This window comes from Talpa europaea (assembly GCF_964194135.1).
Source record: "Talpa europaea genome assembly, chromosome: 6".
Classification (NCBI taxonomy): Eukaryota; Metazoa; Chordata; class Mammalia; order Eulipotyphla; family Talpidae; genus Talpa; species Talpa europaea.
The window spans coordinates 73,982,641-74,004,395 of record NC_140072.1 but is presented as its reverse complement, the minus strand read 5'-3'; the positions used below and the strand labels follow the sequence as shown (position 1 = coordinate 74,004,395).

The window sequence follows — 21,755 nt, the reverse complement described above, 5'->3', positions numbered from 1 at the left end:
CTCTGATAACAAAGTAACAATGACTACTACATTCCCAAACTATAGGAATGTATAATCATTAAAAGTTCTGCATATTAATAATGAAAGGGGCATGAGAAAGTACAGTGCAATGTTAAGTAGAGAATAAAAAAAGCAAAATTATAGCATTACATTTTAACTAAATTAAAAAGGAAAAAAATTAAAAAATAACCACTCAAAACTTCAATAGTGGTAATCTTTATTAAGTTAGATTACATGGAAATTTTCTTCCATTAGTTAATTATAGATTTTTCCAAACATACTATTCCACAGTCAATGATTAGACATTACTCTTGTAACCAAAAAATAAGTGAAAAAGAAAAATGACTAGCATTTCATAGACCATTCTACACAGCCTAGCTTTTATTTTTTTTATTTTTTTTAATTTATTTATTTATTTTTTTATTTATTTATACAAGCACTGGGTGCAGTCAGAAGCGCGGGAGGGTGAGAGAATTCACCAGAGCCAGAGCAGGGAGCAGAGCAGGCAGGACTGAAGTACACTGCTGAGGGGAGCAGTGGGCGGCAGGAGAGGTCTGCGCGCCATGTGGGACCCTCCTCCGGTGGCCGGGGAGCAGCCGGGGATCGAACTGGCGCTGCAGAGGCTGAGGGCAGCTTTGCAACCCAGTGCTCAACCGCTGCGCCACCGGGGAGGCCCACAGCCTAGCTTTTAGACATTCCTTATGATTCTTCACAATTCCTAGGTTGATTAAGTTGCTAATGAACCTAAAATGATAAAGAATGAGACAGACACAAAGAGTAGTGGGCAGAGAGAGGCAGACTATACACACGGGCTTCGGGACAGAGATAAAAAGACAGAAATGGTGCTCGCTTCGGCAGCACATATACTAAAAAAAAGACAGAAATGGTCATGAAAAAAATAATCAAGTTCTTATAACTTCCCTCTTTTATCTACGTTTTCACAAAGTAAAGCTGCTGCAGAAAAGTTTTTTTTTTTTAATAATCAAGAAAATTATAAACCTTCAAAACTGGGGTAAAAAATGAAGAAAGCGCTATTAAGTAAAAATTAAAACTAGACAGGTCATCAAAATTATACACAGAGAAAGTAAAACAAATCCAAAAGCAATTACAGTTGATCCTTGAACAACACAGTTTGAACCAACACCCATGGTTGGCTGAATCCATGAAGGGGGTACCTTTAGATAGGAAGAGCAGAGAGGAGACTATCAAGAACAGGTGTTGGGGGCTTGAAGTGGGGTTGTCCTAAGTCAATACTCCTCTCCCCTGGTGGATAACCAAGAGTCAGCTATAATTCCATTTTTACTGAGTGAAAGTTACAGGCTGATTTTTCACTGTTCAAAGATCCATAAATCTAAACCCAAGTTTCTCAAGAGTCAACTGTATTATACAATATTTTATTGGCCCTTAAACGTGCTATTTATCATTTTCTTCTCTATTTGTATAGTAAAATGATACTAATATATTAGTAAAAGGTGAATAAACAAGATCAAATTGTTAAATTAGTGGTGGTAGATGTAGAGCATTTTTTTTAATCCCTTAGACATAAGTTTTTGTTATTATTTTTCTAAGAATCCATGAAGAAATACAATACATGGTACATTTCTTACTAGTTTTTCAAACTTGTAAATTTCAAACTTAAAAGTCAACAGAATTATCTTGCATGAATACACTACGCAAGGCAGTGCCATTACTGCAATGAGAAAGAATCAGTCAAAGAATATATGTATTCACATGTGGTAAAAGATCACTTACTGCTTACCAGGACTATGATGAGTTGCAGATTCTCCATTCTGAAATACATCTCCTGCCACATTCATTCTACCAGGATTAAAAGGTCCTACTCCAGTCTTGGTCTGTGAAGTTAAAGATGGGGTGTATGTTTGTATATTAACACCAAAATTACTTGACTGCAGTCCGTTAGAGACATCTCCCAAGTTGGTATTCTGCAGTGACGTTACATGTGTAATCATTAAGTTCATATCTCTCCCGTCAGCATTTTCTAATTGGCCATCATTCACAGAGCTTACACCTGTTTCTAGGGTTGTAACATTAGCAATCTGAATTTCAGAGTCTGGTTCTGTGGTAATACCACTATTACCCATTCCTGCATTTACCTTACTTCTTGAAAAACTGGAAGTGGAGAAATCCACATCATTGGTTCTGTTTTTACTCTCAGAAGGCCTCCGTTCAATAAAATTGGAGGAATTTTTCTCTTGACCTTGATTTGTTTCCATGTCCTCTTCGTCATCAATGACAATTGTCTCACTTACACTTCCTTTTTGAGAAGTCAATTCTTTTGTGGAAGGAGCAATTTTGGAATCATTTCCTTGTAGTTCTTCATTTTTTGATGATGTAAATGTTATGGTTCTTTGATCAGCTACCACTGGCGCAGAAGGTGGGGGAGGTTGTACAGGTTCAATAAAAACAACATCATCATCATCTTCCACTGATGAGTTCTGAAATTTAGTAGCTCTAGAAACTAAAGAATTGGGTGGACCACTGAATGAATTTCCGACATTCGTGAGACTAGTTGCCATGGCCGTATTTCCTAGTAAAACAGGAGATTGATCAGTCAATTCTAATCCTCCCACTGAACCTGCGTCCATGCCAAAGTATCTGTTAAGGAGATGGAAAAAAGAAAAAAATGTCAGTGTATGGCTTTTTATGTTACTCTTAGTGAACAAGAATTTTTTAAAGGTACTTTTATTTTCTTTTTTTATTCCAAATGAAAATGATTCTTATCTAACATCCGGGAAAAATCTGATATCCAATCTGTGATCTTCTGTCATCCACTAATCACTTGAACTATTTTACATGTTAAGATATTAGTTTAAGAAAAAAGACTATTCTCCTATATTTAGTAACATCCAATATATTCCTACTCCATCACCTCCTTTCCAAGGCACACTGATGATACACTACAAAATTTAATACTGAAAACATAAATTCTTTTAGTCACATTTAAACAGAAAAATAAAATCTAACAATAAAACTCTGCCTCTACACATCTATCCAATGTAGTAAATAAAATTATATGAACTAGTCCCTAATTTCCCTTACTTCATTTTTTTTAAAGATTTCTTTTCAACATTCCCTAGCTCCCAAGTAACAGTATGATTAAATCCTCTCTGATCTGAAATCTTTCTTGACCCAGTCTAAACGTTTAAGTCTTTTTTTGCCAGTCACTAAGCTATGTGCTTTATCCCTATGTCAGGGTGAATAACAGCCCCCTAATGTATTGGGTCCTAATCACTGGAAGCTATAAATGTTATTTATATGGTGAAAGGATCTTTGCAGCTATGATTAAGGTTAGGGATTTTAAATGAGGTTATCTGGATTACCTGGGTGGGCCCTAAAAGCAATCACAAATGCCCTTAACAAAAGGAGGCTGAAGATAACAGGTACAAAAGACAATATCACCAAGGAGACAGACTGGAGAAGAATGAAGTGATATGGTCAAGAAATGTTGGCCGTCATAAGAATGTAGAAGAGGCAAGGAAAGGATTCTCCCCAAAAACCTAAAGAGAAAAAGTTTGGCCCTGCTGACACCCTGTTTTGTGGCCCAGTATCACTGATTTCCAACTTCTGGCCTCTAGAACTGTGAGAAAAATGCCCTATAAGCTATCAATTGGGTACAATAGCCATAGAAAACTAATACAATCTACTTCTTAGTTACATCTTAAAAACAATGCTTGATATAGTAACATTTGTCCCATTTTAATGCTTAAGAAATAGTGGCTTATAAATGCTTACTAACCCGACAAGTCATACAACTAGGAAGTATACCCAGATATAACTTTAAATCATCCAAACTCTTCATCACTCTACTACTTATATCCTGAGCATCTAGTAGATATGCTGAGCTAGGCCAAAGCTAAAGAGAAAGCAGAGAATTAATAGTAAATAAAGAGCCAGAAAAGAAAAAAAATAAGTTCTTGAGCAGTTAGAAAATGATGAGATCTTGGGCATTGCTGGTGGTAGAACTAATCCTGAGCAGGAATCATTAATCTCAAGAGACTAAACAGGGTTTTAAATGCACGCACACACACACACACACACACACACATACACACACACACAGAAAACAAAGAATCTAGGAGAGGAAAAAAATGAAGGACAAATATAAATTGTAGGTAAATTTGTAGAAGGGACAGATCAAAATTTTCAATTGCTTCTACACCGAGGCCTCATTTTCAGAGTAGATGATCTGAAAAGGAAACCTGATTATACAGATCTTAAAGACTGGCATAAGTGCCCAAATGTCAACTCTTACATTTTTTGTAGTCCTGATTTTCTTTAATAAAGTCACTTAGGGCCTCCCCGGTGGCGCAGGGGTTAAAGACACAGCACTATCAAGCTATAGCCAGCCACTGTAGCACGAATTCGATCTCCTGCCAGCCAGGGAGGTAATCCACATGGCACAGCAGGCTCTCCTCTCTAGCCAGGTGCTCCCCTCAGCATAGTATTTAACAGATCTGCCTGTTCTGCTCCCCACTCTGTCTCTGGTGAGTCCTCTCACCCCTTGCACCTCTGGCCATATTATACTTCTTGTTCACATAAATAAATCTTTAAAAAAAATAAAATAAAATAAAGTCACTTAGACAAGATTCCCAGTGTGTTCATTTTTTTAGGCTGTTATAAGAACACTTGCATATATAATGCTATTTGTTTATATTGCAATAGTCTCTGAAAGGATGAAGACACTAATATAATTATCACTTTGGCAGAAGAATGACAGGGATGAAATAGTCAGGTGTTTAATTTGTCATATTTCTTTATTTTTGAACATGATATCTCACTAACATTTACTTTTTAAAAAAAATATTTCTTATTTATTTATGCATACAAGAACTGGGGTGCAGGTCAGAGGTACAGGGAGTAAGAGGATTCACCAGAGACAGAATGGGGAGGAGAACAGGCAGATCTACTGAAATACACTGTTGAGGGGAGCAGCGGGTGAGACAGGGAAGGTCTGCTGTGCTATGTGGGTTAGCTCCCTAGCCAGGTATTGAACTCAGGCCACAGAGCATATTGCTTGATAGCTCTGAGACTTAACCCCTATACCACCAGGGAGGCCTCTCAGTAACATTTATAACTAAATTTTATGTTATTGTAACAACAGAGTGAAAAGATAACTACTTCACTTGGTTGCTCAAAGAGCTCTTTGCGTAGGTAGTATTTACAATGGAATCTGAAATTTCAATGTGGAAAAGATTAAACTGGGAAAATTGGAGGAAGACCATTTCAGACAAAGAAAACAGCTCCTGCAAAAGTCTAACGGGAATGCAGTTAGTCAATGCAAGCAACAATAAAAAATATTTATTTTTATTTATTTATGTATACAAGAACAATATAAAATCCAAGGTATCTGGAGCAATTAGATGGGTAAGAGTAGTATGCAATGAGATATAAAAATGCACAAAACTGGGCCTCCCCTGGTGGCGCAGCGGTTGAGCACTGGGCTGAGAAGCTGCGGTTCGATCCCCGGCTGCCAGCGAGGGTCCCGCATGGCGCGACAGACCTCTCCTGCCACGCCCACTGCTCCCCTCAGCAGTGTATTGTCTGTTCTGTTCCCAGCTCTGGCTCTGGTGAATTCTCTCACCCTCCCAAGCTTCTGACTATACCCAATGTGTGTATAAATAAATAAATAAATCTTTAAAAAAAAAAAGCACAAAACTCACTAAGGTCAACAAGTTAACTGCATTCAACAAAGATTTGTAGAGTGCCTATATACACAAAACACTTTAGAAAAATCAATAAACAATATAGGCAAACAGTCTTTGCTTAAGGAAACAAAAATTCTAAAGACAAGAATTTGGATTTTACTATAACAGGAAACACTGCAGCATTTTCAGCAAAATGCTGACAAAAAGCTCAACTTGTTTTGAATAGACCACGCTATGGGAAATGGATATAAGAGGGCAAGATTAGAAGCAAAGAAACCATTAGATGGTCCCTAACCCAAATGAAAGACGATGATTGTTGCAACAAGAATAGTAATAGAATATGAAAAAGAGTGAACAGATTAGCTGTTTTCTTTCAAGCTGATGTTACCAACATGAAACTATCTACAAAATGTTAACTGAAAGGTACAAAGCACACAAAAAAGTATTGTTACAATGTTATGCATTCCCAAAAATCCATATACACTCACACACCCCACTTTCCTAAAGAACATATATTTGTATGTAAATTCATGGGGAAAAACGCTCAGGAAGAATCAATACATACTGAGACGAGAAAGTGCTAAAAGGAGCAGGGAGATTGAGTAGGGGAGGTGATCAATAAGTGACATTTTTAAATTCCACATTAATCTAAAAAGAATTTCAGGGCCTCCCCGGTGGCGCAGCGGTTGAGCGCTGGGTTGCGAAGCTGCCTGCGGCCTCTGCGGCGCCGGTTCGATCCCCGGCTGCTCCCCGGCCACCGGAGGAGGATCCCAAATGGTGCGCAGACCTCTCCTGCCGCCCGCTGCTCCCCTCAGCAGTGTACTTCAGTCCCTCTGCCTGCTCTGCTCCCCACTCTGGCTCTGGTGAATTCTCTCACCCTCCCGCGCTTCTGACTGTGCCCAGTGCATGTATAAACAAAACAAACAAATATAATAAATAAATAAATAAACATGCCTCTATAAAAAAAAAAAAGTTAAAAAAAAAATAAAAAAAAAATAAAAAGAATTTCAGATACCTAAATAATAGAATGAATAATGAGGAAAATAGGAGTCAGTAACAGAAGATGATATAAAGTCTACGAAGCTCTAATCTGTATCCAGATACAGGGGAATACAGAATCAGCATATATCACATGAAATACAATTATGCCAATTATTTCATAAAACCCTGTAGACAGTCTAAAAAGTGACCTGACCTCTCACTGTCTAAAACAGCTCCTGGACACAGACAGATAATTGTCACAATTATTTGTGGAAAGACAGAAGGCAAAATCAGCAGGTTCATTTTAATACAGGAGTTATTTTTTAAATGTCATTATCTGTCAAGATATACAATCTAGTGCCTTATGTTATATATTTTCTTATTCTCTCATCAAGCATTCCTAATTAAAACAAGTTCTAGTATCCAGAGTATATACCATCTCCATTCACTATAATGAGAAAAAAAAATGTTTTCCATACATACAGTATTTCGTAAGGTTTTACTTTCATTTAACTGTAATAACAAAGTTCAAATTAAATAAAACAAATATTAAAATTTTTCTATAATAAAACAGTACTTCAGGCATATTTATCAAAACTGCCTGAGGTCCTAGGACAACACCAGAATTCAAACACTATGTACAAAGCTTGATTCCAAAGCTAGTCCTCATTCATAGAGCAAGAGCTCTGTCTGTGTCAAGAACGAAGACATGTTATTATGGGAAAATGGCAAAAGATACTTTAATACTTGCTGTAGGAAATAGATAATTCTATTTAAAAACTGAAGTGATGACAATTTGGTTTACCCAAAGATTTACCAATTACCATTCCATACTCTAGGACATTAAATATATTTTCAAAACTTAAATACAAACAAAATTAATCTAAATCTAGACTTCTTTTTTTTTAAGATTTTTTTTATTTATGCATACAAGAACTGGGGTATATGGCAGGTGTGCGAGGTGAGAGATTCACCAAAGAGAGTGGCAAGCAGAACAGACAGATCTACTGAAATACAATACTAAGGGGAGCAGAGGGCGAGACAGGAGAGGTCTGCTATACCATATGGGTTAGCTCCCTGGCCAGTGGGGATGAACTCCTGCTGCAGTGGCTGGTGATAACTTGATAGTGCTGTGTCTTTAACCCTTGCCACCAGGGAGGCCCACTCTAGACTTCTTTATGATGAAACAATTCCTAGGGGGAATTCTCAAATGAGGTCTTCACTTAATTTTAAATAAACATGAAAAATGTTTAATATTACTGCTACAATATTTATATATAATATATAAATATATAAGTTCATATATGTTTAATATTACTGCTACAGTAATATTAATATTAATATTAATATTACTGCTAGAAAGTTTTAAGTTGAAATATGCTGAATAACACTGTGATTCAAATTGTTAATATCTAATTTTTTTAAATACTACCACATTCACCCAGCAATGTTAACAATGAATTAGTATTTAGGAGCCAAATATTCATGTCAGTTAAAGATTACAGCAAACCAATTAAGTAAAATCATTATTATCTTCGATTTACAGACTTAAAAAAAAAAATCCTCAAAATTAAGCCACCCAAGACTATAGCAATTCATGGGTTTGAATACCCATGACTACTATGTTATATGCAATTACATACTGAACAATAAAATAATAAAAAAGCATAGTCACTTAATAAAATAATCACGTCAATATTTAAAATACACCAGTTTCAAAAGAAAAAGATATAAAGCCCAAAGTGTCAGACTAAAAAATATAAAACCCAAAGTGCCAGAATTTGTTGAGTCAATGAGAATCAACACAACAGTTGATATTCTCCTGAAAGAAACAAATAAAGATAAATGGTCAACATTCAAAAAACAAATGTATTTGCTGACTGACCTGAACGTGCAGTTGATAATCTTTTACCAGAAGGAAGTATTTCCAATCAATATCACGATATTAAGAGCAATGAGGTATAAATCTACAGATGCTATGAAACTCATAGATTTTAAATAAAAATAAGTTCTCTAGATCCTGTACCTAAAACAGAAGCAATCAATGCCCCTAATAGAAAAGCTAGAACTGACATCACAGTACCCTCTGGTGGCTGTTAGGTACCAATTCATTCTTAGAAAAAAACAGAACTTTTATTAGCACACAACTCTATAGTAATCCACTTTCCCAAACACAATAATCACTCAACTATAACAGCTATTTTCAAATCCTAGACTGTAAACAACTTTATCACTTCTATTATTGAAGTGATTACATATTATTACATATTATTACTATTACATCATTGAGAATGTGTTTCTACCAGCAAACATTTACTTAATCCTATAAAGAAAAAACAATCCAACTAAAAGTTGACCACATCTATATTATCCAAATAAAATCTATTCCATTTAGCCACTTTTCTATACCAAGTCAATTCTAATTAGCAACTTAACACTGAGCAAATAACTTCACTTCTCAAGCTTCAATTTTCTCCAGTGTAAGTGGTAGAGAAATAGTTCCAGGATTTTTCTTCGAGTTCAGAGAGGAACTGAATGTGAAATCCAATTAGCACACTATTAACTGCTACACAATTACCAAGCCATTTTGTGTCTGTATACCAGGACTTCAGTACGTTTTTAATTTTAAGCTACCTGTGATATTCAGTGTACAACTTTCCACCACCTGAAAATTCATATGCTGAAATCCTAGCCCCAATGTCAATGTCTTAGGAGGCAGGGCCTTTGAGAGGCGATAAAGTCATAAAAATGAAGAGCTCCTTTCCCCATTCCACTATGTAGGTAGAGAGAAAGAAGTCAGCAGTCCATTTATGAACCAGGAAGCAGACCCTCACCATACAACAAATCTACCAGCATCTTCATCTTGGACTTCCCAGTCTCCAAAACTATTAAAAATGAAATGTTTGTTATTTCAAGTCACCCAGTCCATGTTATTTTTTAGTAGCCCAAAATATCTAGATACTCATCACAAATTATGTTTTCCGCTTTATCTGAATTTATGATAATTTATTCTGATTAAATGAGAAGCGATTAACAATTATCTTTAAAAAAGGGTAGCAGTTAAAATCTAAATATCAGCATTCATAAAAAATACTAGCACTTGCTAAGAAAAGTTTATGAACTTTCAAGAAACAACATTATTAAGGAAGTATTTCCGGGGCCTCCCTGGTGGCACAAAGGGTTAAGACGCAACCTATGAAGCTATCTGCGGCCACTGCAACATGAGTTCAATCCCCAGCCAGGGAGCTACCCAGATGGCACAGCAGACCTCTGCTGTCTCACCCGCTGCTCCCCTCAGCAGTGTATTTCAGTAGTACTGCTTGTTCTGCTCCCCACTCTGTCTCTGGTGAATCCTCTTACCCCCCACAACTCTGGCCTGTACCCCAATTCTTGTATGCATAAATAAATAAATCTTTTTAAAAAAGAAAAGTATTTCTGTATTCAAAGTGATTTCAACAAAAACATTCATCAGTATCTAGGTCTAGTATTATCAAAGAGCTTTTTGGGTACCAGAGAGTTACAAGAAGGCTAAAGTGAATTATTCTCTATAGTAGAGGGTACTAGTAAATGTGTTTGTGACACATAGTAGTTTTGAGTAAGTATGAAAAATTTTTAATTTTAAGAATGAAAATTCGTAGAATAGGTGGACCTATTTCCTAATATTAACATAAATCCAAATGTCATCAAAACAATGGGAAATATTAAAAAGCAATGTTTTTTATTATTATTATTAATATTAAAAAGCAATATTAGATAGCCAATTGAAGTCAGGGATATAAAACTTTGCTTCTACCAAAGGTCAAGTAAATTAAGGAAGCGTGAAAACCCACAAAGACAGGGAGAACAGCACCAAATCTGTGGCAGACAGAAAGCAGATAAACAGATTTTTGTTATGACTTTGCAGGTCTCAAAGAGGTGAACTCTGAACCCATAGTAAAGAAAGATTTGAAATTACCAATTATACATGAAGTTAAACTTGGAGTTTTAACATTTACTTGTCATGAGGTAGAAGTCCTGATGAAGACAATAATTTTCAGCGAAATAAGGCAACAGACCCTTATAAATATGAGATGAAAAAAGTAGGTGAAGACAGATAACACACAATATAGTGGAGCAGGAAGTTCTAGGTATGGATTTCCCTACCCAAGTAACCACTGAGCTGGATAAAATGATTAGAATCAACTACTCTGAGTCACTGAAATCTGACTGGACACTTACAACATGAAGGGTGCTTGAAGAAGAGGTTGCTGATCAGCTAAAAAATGCATGATCCAGCAACCATCCCCTATCCTTCACCCCAACTTGGCTATCATGATTAGCATCCTGTGTGCCTAGAAGGCATGGCTGGACATAGGGTTGGGAATAAAGAAATTCTAACAAAATTTGAGATTGCACATTTGGGGTGGTCTGGACCAGCTGTCAGTCCTCAAGGTGGTGGCAGATTTCAGGAAAATATCTATCAGATTAAATGAGTCATATACCTTTATTTCATTTTTTCTCTATCTACATATTTAAGGAAATGTTTGTCAACTTATTACAGGGATAACAGAACAGAAAGTTGAGTAACCACAAAGAAATATACACTTGAAAAAAGTAGTCTTGAAATAGTCAAAAATAAATACCTCCATCACTCCAAAAGGTAAAATCAGCAGCAAGAGTTGAATTATCAGATATCCAAAGTAACAGAAAAGCATGCCCTATTCACAGGAATAAAAGAATTTGAAAGAAACCATACCTGAGGAATCCCAAATATCAGAATAACCAGTGAGCTAAACGAAACCATGGACAAAGAACTAAAGGAAACCAGAAAACAATGTATGAACAAATTTTAAAAACACAAAAAGGTATAAATTATAAGAAGTTACCAAATAAACTCTAGAGATGAAAAATACAACAGAAAGAAGAAAAATCACTCAAGGGGATCAATAGAGCAGATTTAAGTAGGCAAAAAATCAGTAAATTTCAAGACATAATACAGTTATCCAACCTGAGGAGCAAAAAAAGTGGAGAGAAATAATGACCAAAAACTTCCCAAATATGATAGTGAATATACTCATGCAAATGAAAAGATAAACTCTAAGACATCCAGACCCGATCCATAATAATCAAATATGGACCCCCAAATAGAGAATTTTGCAAGTAAGAGAATAGACAGGGATCTTCAACCAAGCAGCAATCCACATGGCGCATAAGACCTCTCCTGTCTTGCCCGCTGCTCCCCTGAGCAGTGTACTTCAATCTGCCTGTTCTGCTTCCCACTCTATCTCTGGTGAATCTTCACACTCCCTGTAGCTCTGGGCTGTACCCCAGTTCTTGTACACATAAAATAAATAAATATTTTTTAAAAAACTTACTACAAAGTTATAGTGAATCAAAACTGCATGGAACTGGAATAAAGACAAATATATAGACCAATAGAATTTAACAGAAGGCCTGAAAATAAATTCTCAGATATTTATTGAATGTCAGCATGACATTCAACAATGTAAATGGGTTAAGGACATTCAATGGGTAAAGGACAGTCATTTCGAGAAAAGAATTGCAGTAGGTCCCCTTTTTCTAACAGTAACACTACATATAAAAATTTCCTCAGAATAGATGAAAGACCTATACATAAGAACTAAAACTATAAAACTTAGAAAATAGGGGAAAAAAACTGTGTAACATTGGATTTGGCAATGATTTCTTGGTTGTGACAACAAAAGCACATGCAACAAAAGAAAGACAAATTTTATCAAACCTAAAAAGTTTTGTACAGAAAGGAAAATCAACAATACTCTACCCAGCAAAGTTTTCCTTCAGAATTACAGGAGAAAGGAACTTTCTAGATAAACAAAATCTGTAGGAGCACATTATTGTTCACCCTTTTAATATGTTAAGGGAGCTCTTCAACCTGAAACAAAAGGACACTAATGAGTAATAGGAAAACGAGAAAGTATAAAACTCACTGATAAAGCTGAAAAAACTTTCGCGAAACTTTTGTGGCAAGAACACTAACAAGAAAATGAAAAAACAATGCACAGAATGGACAAAATATTTACAAATCATGTATCTGACAGGGAATTAATATCCAGAGTATGAAAAGAATTCTTACAATTCAGCAACAAACACAAAATAATTTTAAAATGTGCAAAGGAGGCCACTTCCAGGCAGGGTAAGTTCCCAGCAACTCTGTCCTTGACCCAGACCCAGAGTCCTCTTAGCCCTCCTGGCCACCAGAGCCAGATGGGAAGTGCTTCAAGGGAGGCCTTGGCACCACCCAGATCCCACAAGGTGCCAGCAGCTGTGCCTGCCATCAGGCAAATACCCAGAACAGTGTGACAGAAGGACCCACACCCAACAGAAGCCCCACTGACAGCTGAGCAAACCAAAAGAAAACAATGGGGAAAAAGAAAAATACAAAAGGCCAAGCAAGTGTTCAGGAGAACCATACACCACAGAGAGAAAACAAATCTCCAGAACCCAAACATAAAGACATACTCTTCTCAGATATAGAATTCAAAAATGCCATAATCAAGCAAATAAGTACTATGAGAAACACAATCAATAAACAAGATCAAAACTGAAACTTTAAACAAGAAAATAATGGAACTGCAGGGGGTAGAAAGAGCAATGAAGGGATGAAAATTCAAAAGATCAATGAAACCTAAAGCTAGCTAGGCTCACTAAGAAGAGAGAGAAAATTTCAAATAAATAGGATCAAATAGGAAAGAGAAGTTACAACAGACACTGCAGAAATTCAGATGATAATAAGAGATTACTATAAACATTTATATGCAAACAAGTTCAACAACATAGACAAGATGGAAGATATATAATCATACAAGAAATAGGAAAACCTGAACAAAACAAAAACAAACAAGGAAACTGAAACAGTAATCAAAAATCCCACCAAAAAAAAAAAAACCCACCAATAATCCAGGACCAGATCTTGCAAGTTCTACCAAACTTCCAACGACAAACTAATACCTACTTTGGTCAAAATGAGAAATTAAAAAAGTCATCCCATTTAAAATCTCACCAAAAAAATTCAATACCTGAGGACAAAACTAAAAAGGAGTTGAAGAATCTATACTAGGAAAACTATAAAATCCTGTTGAAACAAATAGAAAACAACACAAAGAAATGAATGATATTCCCTGTTCATGGATAGGATGAATTAACATTGTCAAAATGGCTGTCCTACCTTAAGTAATTTACAGATTCAATGCAATCTCAATAAAAATTCTAATGGCATTCTTCAAAGAAATGAAGATAACTAAAATCCATATGGAACCACCAAAAAAAAAAAATCCAAATAGCCAAAGCTCTCCTGAATGAAATAAGGAAAAATGGAGGTATCACACTTCCAGACTTCAAATTACACTATGAAGGCATCACAACTTTAAAAGCCTAGTACTAGAACAAAACAGACACACAAACCAATGGAATAGAAATGAGAGCCCAGAAATAGAGCCACACATTTATGGACAGCTAATCTGTAACAAAAGAGTAAAGAATATACACTGGAACAAGGGAAGCCTCTTCAATAAATAGTGGTGGAAAAACTGGACAGGTACATGCAAAGGAAAAAAAAGGAAGACAGAAAAGAAACTAGACCCCTGTCTCTCACCATACATGAAAAGCAACTCAATAGACAAAAAGACTTGCATTAAAGACCTGAAACCATAACAGACATAGAAGAAAACCCAGGCCAAACACTCCATGACATAAATTCAGCAACATCTTTCAGGACTCCAACAGCAAGGAAAACAAAGGAGAAAATAAACAAATAGTACTACATCAAACTAAAAAGCTTCTGTTCTGTAGAGTGACAGTAACCAAAATGAAGAGACACCTTAAGAAAGTATTTGCACACCATACATCTGACAGGGACTGATATGCAAGATCTACAAAGTGGTCACACACTCAACAAAAATAAAACAACCAAATCAGAATTGGGCAGAACTAAATAGGAACTTCTCCAAAGACATGCAGATGGCCAAAAGGCATAAGCATGAAACAATGCTCATCAACACTTAGCATCAAGGAAATGTAAATCAAAACCACAATGAGATATCACCTCACACCTGTGACAATGGCCCTTATCCAAAAAAAAAAAACAAATGCACACAAGGTTGCAGAGAAAAAGGAACACTCTTACACTGTTGGTGGGAATGTAGACTAGTCCAGCCCCTCTGGAAAGAAGTGTGGAGATTCCTCAAGAGACTAAAAATGAATCTACCATATGACTCAGCAATTCTACTCTTAGATATCTTCCCAAAGAACACAAAAATTCTAATTTGAAAGGAAACCTGCTACCTATGTTTAGAGCAGTACTATTTACAATAACCAAGATATAGACAACCTAAATGTCCCAACACAGATGAGTGGATCAAGGCAATGTGATACACACAGAAATATATAAACACACAGAAATATATAAACACACACAATGGAATACTACTCAGCAATCAAAAAAGATAAACTCATGCTATTTGTGGCAACATAGATGAAACTAGAAGGGATTATCCTAAGTGAAGTGAGTCAGAAGGAGAAAGATAAATACCAGTTCACTTATATGCAGAATACAGAGAAACCAAACAAAGGATCAGACTAACACAAGCTTTAACACTGATACTTAATAAGTGCCTCCATTAGCACAGTAGTTATCATGTCAGTCTCAGAACTGACCCTTACAAGCTGACCATTGAGCTGAGGCATCCAGAAGAGGGGCGGAGGAGAGATCATTTGGGAAGGGGAGAAAACAGAAAGGAAGGAAAACACAATGGACTATGGTGGTGGACTATAGATGTTTTGAGGGTAGAAAAACTATGATGACCACAGCTAATGAGAAAATCCTGTACTGGTAATATATATATATATATATATATGTATAAATGAATGTTATTTTTTTAAATATGCAGTATGTGAAAAGATGTTCGTCATTAGTGAAATGAAAATCAAAACCAGGAGATAGCCTCACATCCACTAAGATGGCTAATATCAAAATAAACACAAAGTAACAGGTGTTGCTTAGGAGAAATTGGTTGGTTTATTGGTTGGTTGGCTGGTTATAGAAATTTGATCCCTTGTGCACAGCTGGTGAGAATGTAAAAAAGATATACTAGCGGGCCTCCCTGGTGGCACAAGGGGTTAAGCACAGCACTATGAAGCAATCCGCAGCCTCTGCAGTACAGTTCGAGTTCGATCCCCGCCAGCCAGGGAAAAACCACATGGCGCAGCAGACCTCTCCTATTTCGCCCGCTGCTCCCCTTAGCAGTGTATTTCAATAGAGCTGCCTGTTCTGTTCCTCACTCTGTCACTGGTGAATCCTCTCACCTCCCACATCTCTGGCCTGTACCCCAGCTCTTGTATGCATAAATAAATTAAAAAAAAAAAAAACAAAAAAGATATACTAGCTATAGACAACAGTGTGGTGGTTACTCAAAAAAAGTAAAAACTAGAATTACCATAAATACAGCAATCCCACTTCTGGGTATATATACAAGAAAATTGAAAGCAGGATCTCAAAAGATGTTTGCAAATACATTTTCATAGCAGCATTATTCACAACAGTTAAGAGGTACAAAAAGTCCACGGACAGATAAATGGATAAACAAAAGGTAGCATACAGGGCCTCCCTAGTGGCCTGAGGAGTTAAGTCTCAGCATTATCACCACTATGGCCTGAGTTCGATCCCTGGACAGGGAGCTAACCCACATGGCACAGCAGACCTCTCCGGTCTCTCCCACTGCTCCCCTCAGCAGTGCATTTAAGTAGATCTGCCTGTTCTGCTCCCCACTCTGTCTCTGGTGAATTTTCTCATCCCCCACACTTCTGATCTATACCCCAGTCCTTCTATGTATAAATAAAATTTTTTTAAAAGGGTAGGGAGCCTCTCTGGTGCTATGAAGCTATCCACAGTCACTGCAGCATGAGTTCAATCCCCGGCAAGGGAGGTGACCCACAAGGCGCAGCAGACCTCTCCTGACTTGCCCGCTGGTCCCCTCAGCAGTGTATTTCAGTCAATCCGCCTATTCTGTTGCCCACTCTGTCTCTGGTGAATCCTCTCACCAACCCCCCCCCCCCCACATCTCTGGCCTGTATCCCAGTTCTTGTATGCATAAATAAATAAATCTTAAAAAAAATAAAGGTAGTATACAATCATGCATGCATAACAACATCTGGGTCAATGTAAACCACATATACGACAGTATCCTTAGGTGTATAGTCAGGCTACACCATCTAGATTTGTATAAGTACACACTGACATATGCACAATGATTAAATCACCAAATGACACATTTATCAGAATGTATCCCCATCATTATACAGTCAGGACTGTATAAAGAACTAAGAAGAGAGTTAAACAGGGAATTGTAGTTTTAGTGGGTATAGAATTTCAGGTTTTCCAGATGCAAACATTCTGTAGATCTGTTGCATGACAGTATATATGCAACACTACTGAGCTATTAACTTAAAAATGGCTAGCATGGTAAATTTTGTGTTTTTTACAACTGAAAATAGAAAAACACAAAATGAGAGGCTTCATAGCAATTAGGATAGATTTTGTTTTGTTTAAGGAAAATAATACGTGCTATCAAGGACATACAAAAATTAGAAACTTTCTACATTGCTGGTCAGAATATAAAATTGTGTAGCGACTGTGGAAAACAGTTTAGGGCTTCTCATAAAGTTATTTGCAGAATTAACATATGATCAGTTAATTTCACTTCTAGGTTATATAACTGAGTAATCTAAAACAGGGACTCCAATGGATATTTGTGGGTCAATATTCATGGTATCATTATTCACAACGACCAAAAGTGCAAGTGTCCATCAGAAAAATAATGAATAAACAAAATGTAGGTATTCACACATACAAAGCAAAATCATTCAGTCCTAAAAAAGGAAAAATATCCTGCTACATGCTACAACACAGAGAAACCTTGAAAACCTTATGCTGAGTGAAGTCAAATAAAAAGGGTCTACTTACAATTCTGCTCATATGTGGCACCTAAAATAAGTAAATTCAGAGACAAAAGGTCTGCACACTGGAGCTTACTAGGAGTTGGGAGGAAGGGGGACTGAGTATTACTGTTTACTGTGTACAGAGTTTCTGTTTGGGATGATGAAAAAATTTCAGCAATGGATTGTGATTTTTGCAAAACATCAGTAAGTAAACATGATGTCACTGAACTATACATTTAAAAAGTAATTGTTATGTTAGTCCAATTTTACCAAATTTTTTAACAGGTTTATTTATGCATACAAGAGCTGGGGTACAGGCCACAGGTGTGGGGGTGTTGAAAGGATTCATCAGAGACAGAGTGGGAAACAGAACAGGCAGATTGACTGTAATACACTGCTGAGGGGAGCAGCGGGCAAGTCAGAAGTCTGCTGCGCCATGTCGGTAGCTCCCTGGCCAGGGCTGCGGAGAGCTTCATAGGGTTGCATTTTAACCTCTTGTGCCACCAGGGAGGCCCCAATTTTATCAAATTTTTTTTAAGGAAAAAAAAAGGCATCTATGGGGGAGAGGGGTGTTACTACAAGCAGATACAGTTAACTATGAACAAAGTATTTGCAGCTTTTATCCCTAAAAGGAAGACAAAGAGGTCCCACAATCAGTGAATAAACCAATTACGAAAAGGCAAAAAAAAAAAAAGACAGTTCATAACAAAAGGAAATACAAATGGCTCTTAAAAACATTTACTATTTAAGAGAAATGCAAATTTAAGTTTGAAAGGGCCACCAATTTTCTCATAACACAAAGACCAAAAGGCTTAACTATGTAATAATAGTCATATTGTAAATCAGCATAAATTGGTACAACTTCTATGAAAGGCACTTCAAAAAAGTCTTTCTTTGGCCAAGCAATTCCACTTCTAGGAATCCTTCCTATAGATACATTATCTGGGTTTTTAAGAAACTGTAGAAGGGTATTCATTGTAAAGTTAAAAGACTAAAACATCCTAAATTTTTCTCAAAAGGCAACTGATAGAGTGGTGACCAAGTAGCATAAATACTATACATAAAAACTATGCAGCCTGGGAAACAACAATAATCAGGCACCTTTAAATGTATTTAGGTACTAATATCTAACACAAAAAAATCTCATAAATTAAATGCCAATAAGGCACAGAACAACAGATAAAGACATGCATATACAGACAAGAACACAGACTCACACATACATGCATAGAAATCTCTAGATAAATATCTAAGAAAATGACATTGGTCGTTTACTTCTAGCAAAGAGAATTATGTGGGTAGGTTGGGTAGAAAAGCAAATTTCCTTCTCTCACTGTTAACCCTTTTTTACCTTTTAATATACATTGGGATTGCGTATACATTAGGATTCAACTAGTTTCATTGAATTTAGAGATTCAGACAAAATGAACATTTCCCATTACTGAAATCTTCCCACCCACATAAACACTTTATCTTTCTATTCTGGTTTTCTCGTGTTTCCCATAGTGTTCTTTTCTAATTTTTCTTTATAAAAAAAGTCTCATATATTTTTTTGTTAGTTATATCTATTTCTTACAATAGTGAAATGGATTTTTCCCATTACATTAAAAAAAAGATTTAGGTAGTAAAGAAACATTGTGATATAAAAATATGCAAATTAATATCCATACTTTAGAAACACAAATTAAATTGGCAAAAAATTAACTATTTAATAATATCCAATGTTGGGAGGAATGTGGAGAACCAGTTGAAATGCAGACAAGAAAGTGGTCCAGTGGAAGACAATCAGGCAGTATCTAATAAAATATGTAATATACATATACCCTGACTCAGCAATTTCTATTCTCTAAATCTTCTCTGTGCAAAACATATTAAAAAAGAAAAAAAGTAGGGCCTCCCCTGGTGGCGCAGCGGTTGAGCACTGGGCTGAGAAGCTGCCCGCAGCCTCTGTAGCGCCGGGCCCCACATGGCGCAACAGACCTCTCCTGCCGCGCCCACTGCTCCCCTCAGCAGTGTCCTCCATCTGTCTGCCTCTTCTGTTCCCAGCTCTGGCTCTGGTGAATTCTCTCACCCTCCAGCGCTTCTGACTGTACCCAGTGCTTGTATAAATAAATAAATAAATCTTTAAAAAAAAAAAAGTATATTCCATATTATTGTCTATAATAACAAAAAGTTGCAAATACACTAAATATCCATCAACAGAATGTCCATACTGTGTTAAATTCATTTCAGGACATATAACACACAGTTTTAAAAAAAGAGGTAGATCTTTACATACCTAAAACATATCACTAAGTAAAAAGTGGGAAATATGGTAATAATATCAATTATCCAACAGAAAGATGATGTTGAATTTCTAGGGCTACAACTTACTGTTGATATGAGTACATATTAGTATATGCACAGAAAAAGATTTGATGTAACACACACCAAGCTGATACTACGCCTAACCTTTGGGGAAGAAGGGAAAGGGACCAATGACAGATGACCTAACAGATGTTGTTTACAGTCTAGTCACAAAATCTTTCTAATAACATCTTTCATCAGATATCTAAAACAATGTTACTCTGGCTTGAGAAGCTGATGGGAATGATTTAATTCATGTACTCAGATGCTAAAAATCTATTCAAGTTATTTATGATAGTCTAAACAAAAATTCTTTTGAACTAATAAGTGAATAAATTCATTCACTCATTCAGGTTATCTGTAGAGCACAGAGTTTCTAGGGGAAAGAAAATCTCTTTTTTTCCCATAGCACCAAAATTTAACGGTAAGGTACCTTTCAAGTAATTGTAATTATCTTTGAGGATCTCATCCACTTCTATGATTTTAAATACCTCAATATCCAAAACTTTTTATATCAATAAGCATACACTTTGTATCTGGTCCTCCTCCAGTCTTTGCCATTTTGGGAAGTTGAAATGTTATATGGCACAAAGGAAACTTGGACACCAGGGCTATGAAGAAGCAGGTTTATGCACCAGTGCTGATTCAGCGGATTTGCATCCAAAGGCTGAGCCCTGTTGGTAGGAAGTGAGGGGCTTATATACTTTCAGTTTCTACAAGGTTCCAGGTGGGTTTGCACTGGCAGCTACACATGGTCAGCATGGGTTTGCACTGGCAGCTACACATGGCTACTTACCAAAAGGTGAATGTATAGTTGCATACCAAGTAGTGAGTAAAGGGACAGTAGTAATGGGAGCTCCCCCCACCCCCACACCCCAGGTCCATTCTGCCTAATGGCGGTACATGGTTTATCATGAAGCAAGATTCATACCAGGAACTAAGTTGCGCACCAGGAACTGAGCAAAAGGTTGTTACTAAGACCCTCTAGGCTGCTTATCTCAGGTCACCATGCTTCATTCTGTCTAGGTACTCACACCAGAAATCTGGAATCATTCTTAATTTCCTAAGTAAGAAAAATTATTTTCTCACCATTATGCCAAGTATAATGTCAAATACAGAAAACATTTGTTTAAAGAATTTAAAATAAGCAAAAAAGGGAACAAACTCATTAGATTTTAATTACTCTTTTTATTTCTTCATGTACAGCCTTATATAACAACCCAAGTCCCATCGTACTTCCAAAATAAATCTTGAAACTGTCTGGTTTTATCCTCCTCTACTGATACCCTCCTAACCCTAGAAATTCAGCATCATCTTTCTGTTGAATAACTGATATTATACCATATTCCCCAGAATATCTTAATAATTGCTTTAACTAAATCAGACTAGATCAATCATCTTATATGGCTTTTCTAGTATACTTAAGAGAAAACCTAGATTTTTCTCTAGGTGTACGATTCCTGCCTAGACACAAGGACCAATTCCAGGCTATTCTTCCTTGCTGTGTTCACTAAATTTCTGCTAAAAAATTTCTTCTAACCTATGGTAGGTCCAAGATCCTCCTTGTTTCAGGCCTCCCTTTTGTTACACTCTCACATCATCATACAAATTTACTCAGAAGCACTTATCCAATTTTTAATTGCTTCCATACATGAAAAGTGTTCCCTGAGGTCAACACCTTATATTCTTTTTTTTTAATTTAAATTCTATTTTTACATTCCCCTTACAATTATAACCCCCTTATTTTGACCCCAAGCCCTCCTTTCACCGCCCCCCACACCCCATACAGTGTCTCTGGTTCATAGTTGT

The 21,755-nt window shown here is 36.5% G+C and overlaps 1 protein-coding gene across 3 annotated transcripts in view; it reads right to left on the bottom strand.

Moving 5' to 3' along the window:
* The window catches only part of ZMYM2 (zinc finger MYM-type containing 2), a gene marked incomplete at both ends in the record, with an annotated part of 125,890 nt that overhangs the window by 89,760 nt on the left and 14,375 nt on the right, over positions 1-21,755 (bottom strand). The window contains 2 exons of one of the 3 annotated variants that reach the window (XM_084235416.1): positions 1,760-1,853; positions 2,115-2,606. In XM_084235416.1, the coding sequence (XP_084091542.1) occupies positions 1,760-1,853; positions 2,115-2,606 (586 nt within the window). Of the gene's footprint in view, positions 1-1,759; positions 2,617-21,755 lie in introns of those variants that run through there. The other 2 variants (XM_084235414.1, XM_084235415.1) reach the window with 2 other exon arrangements.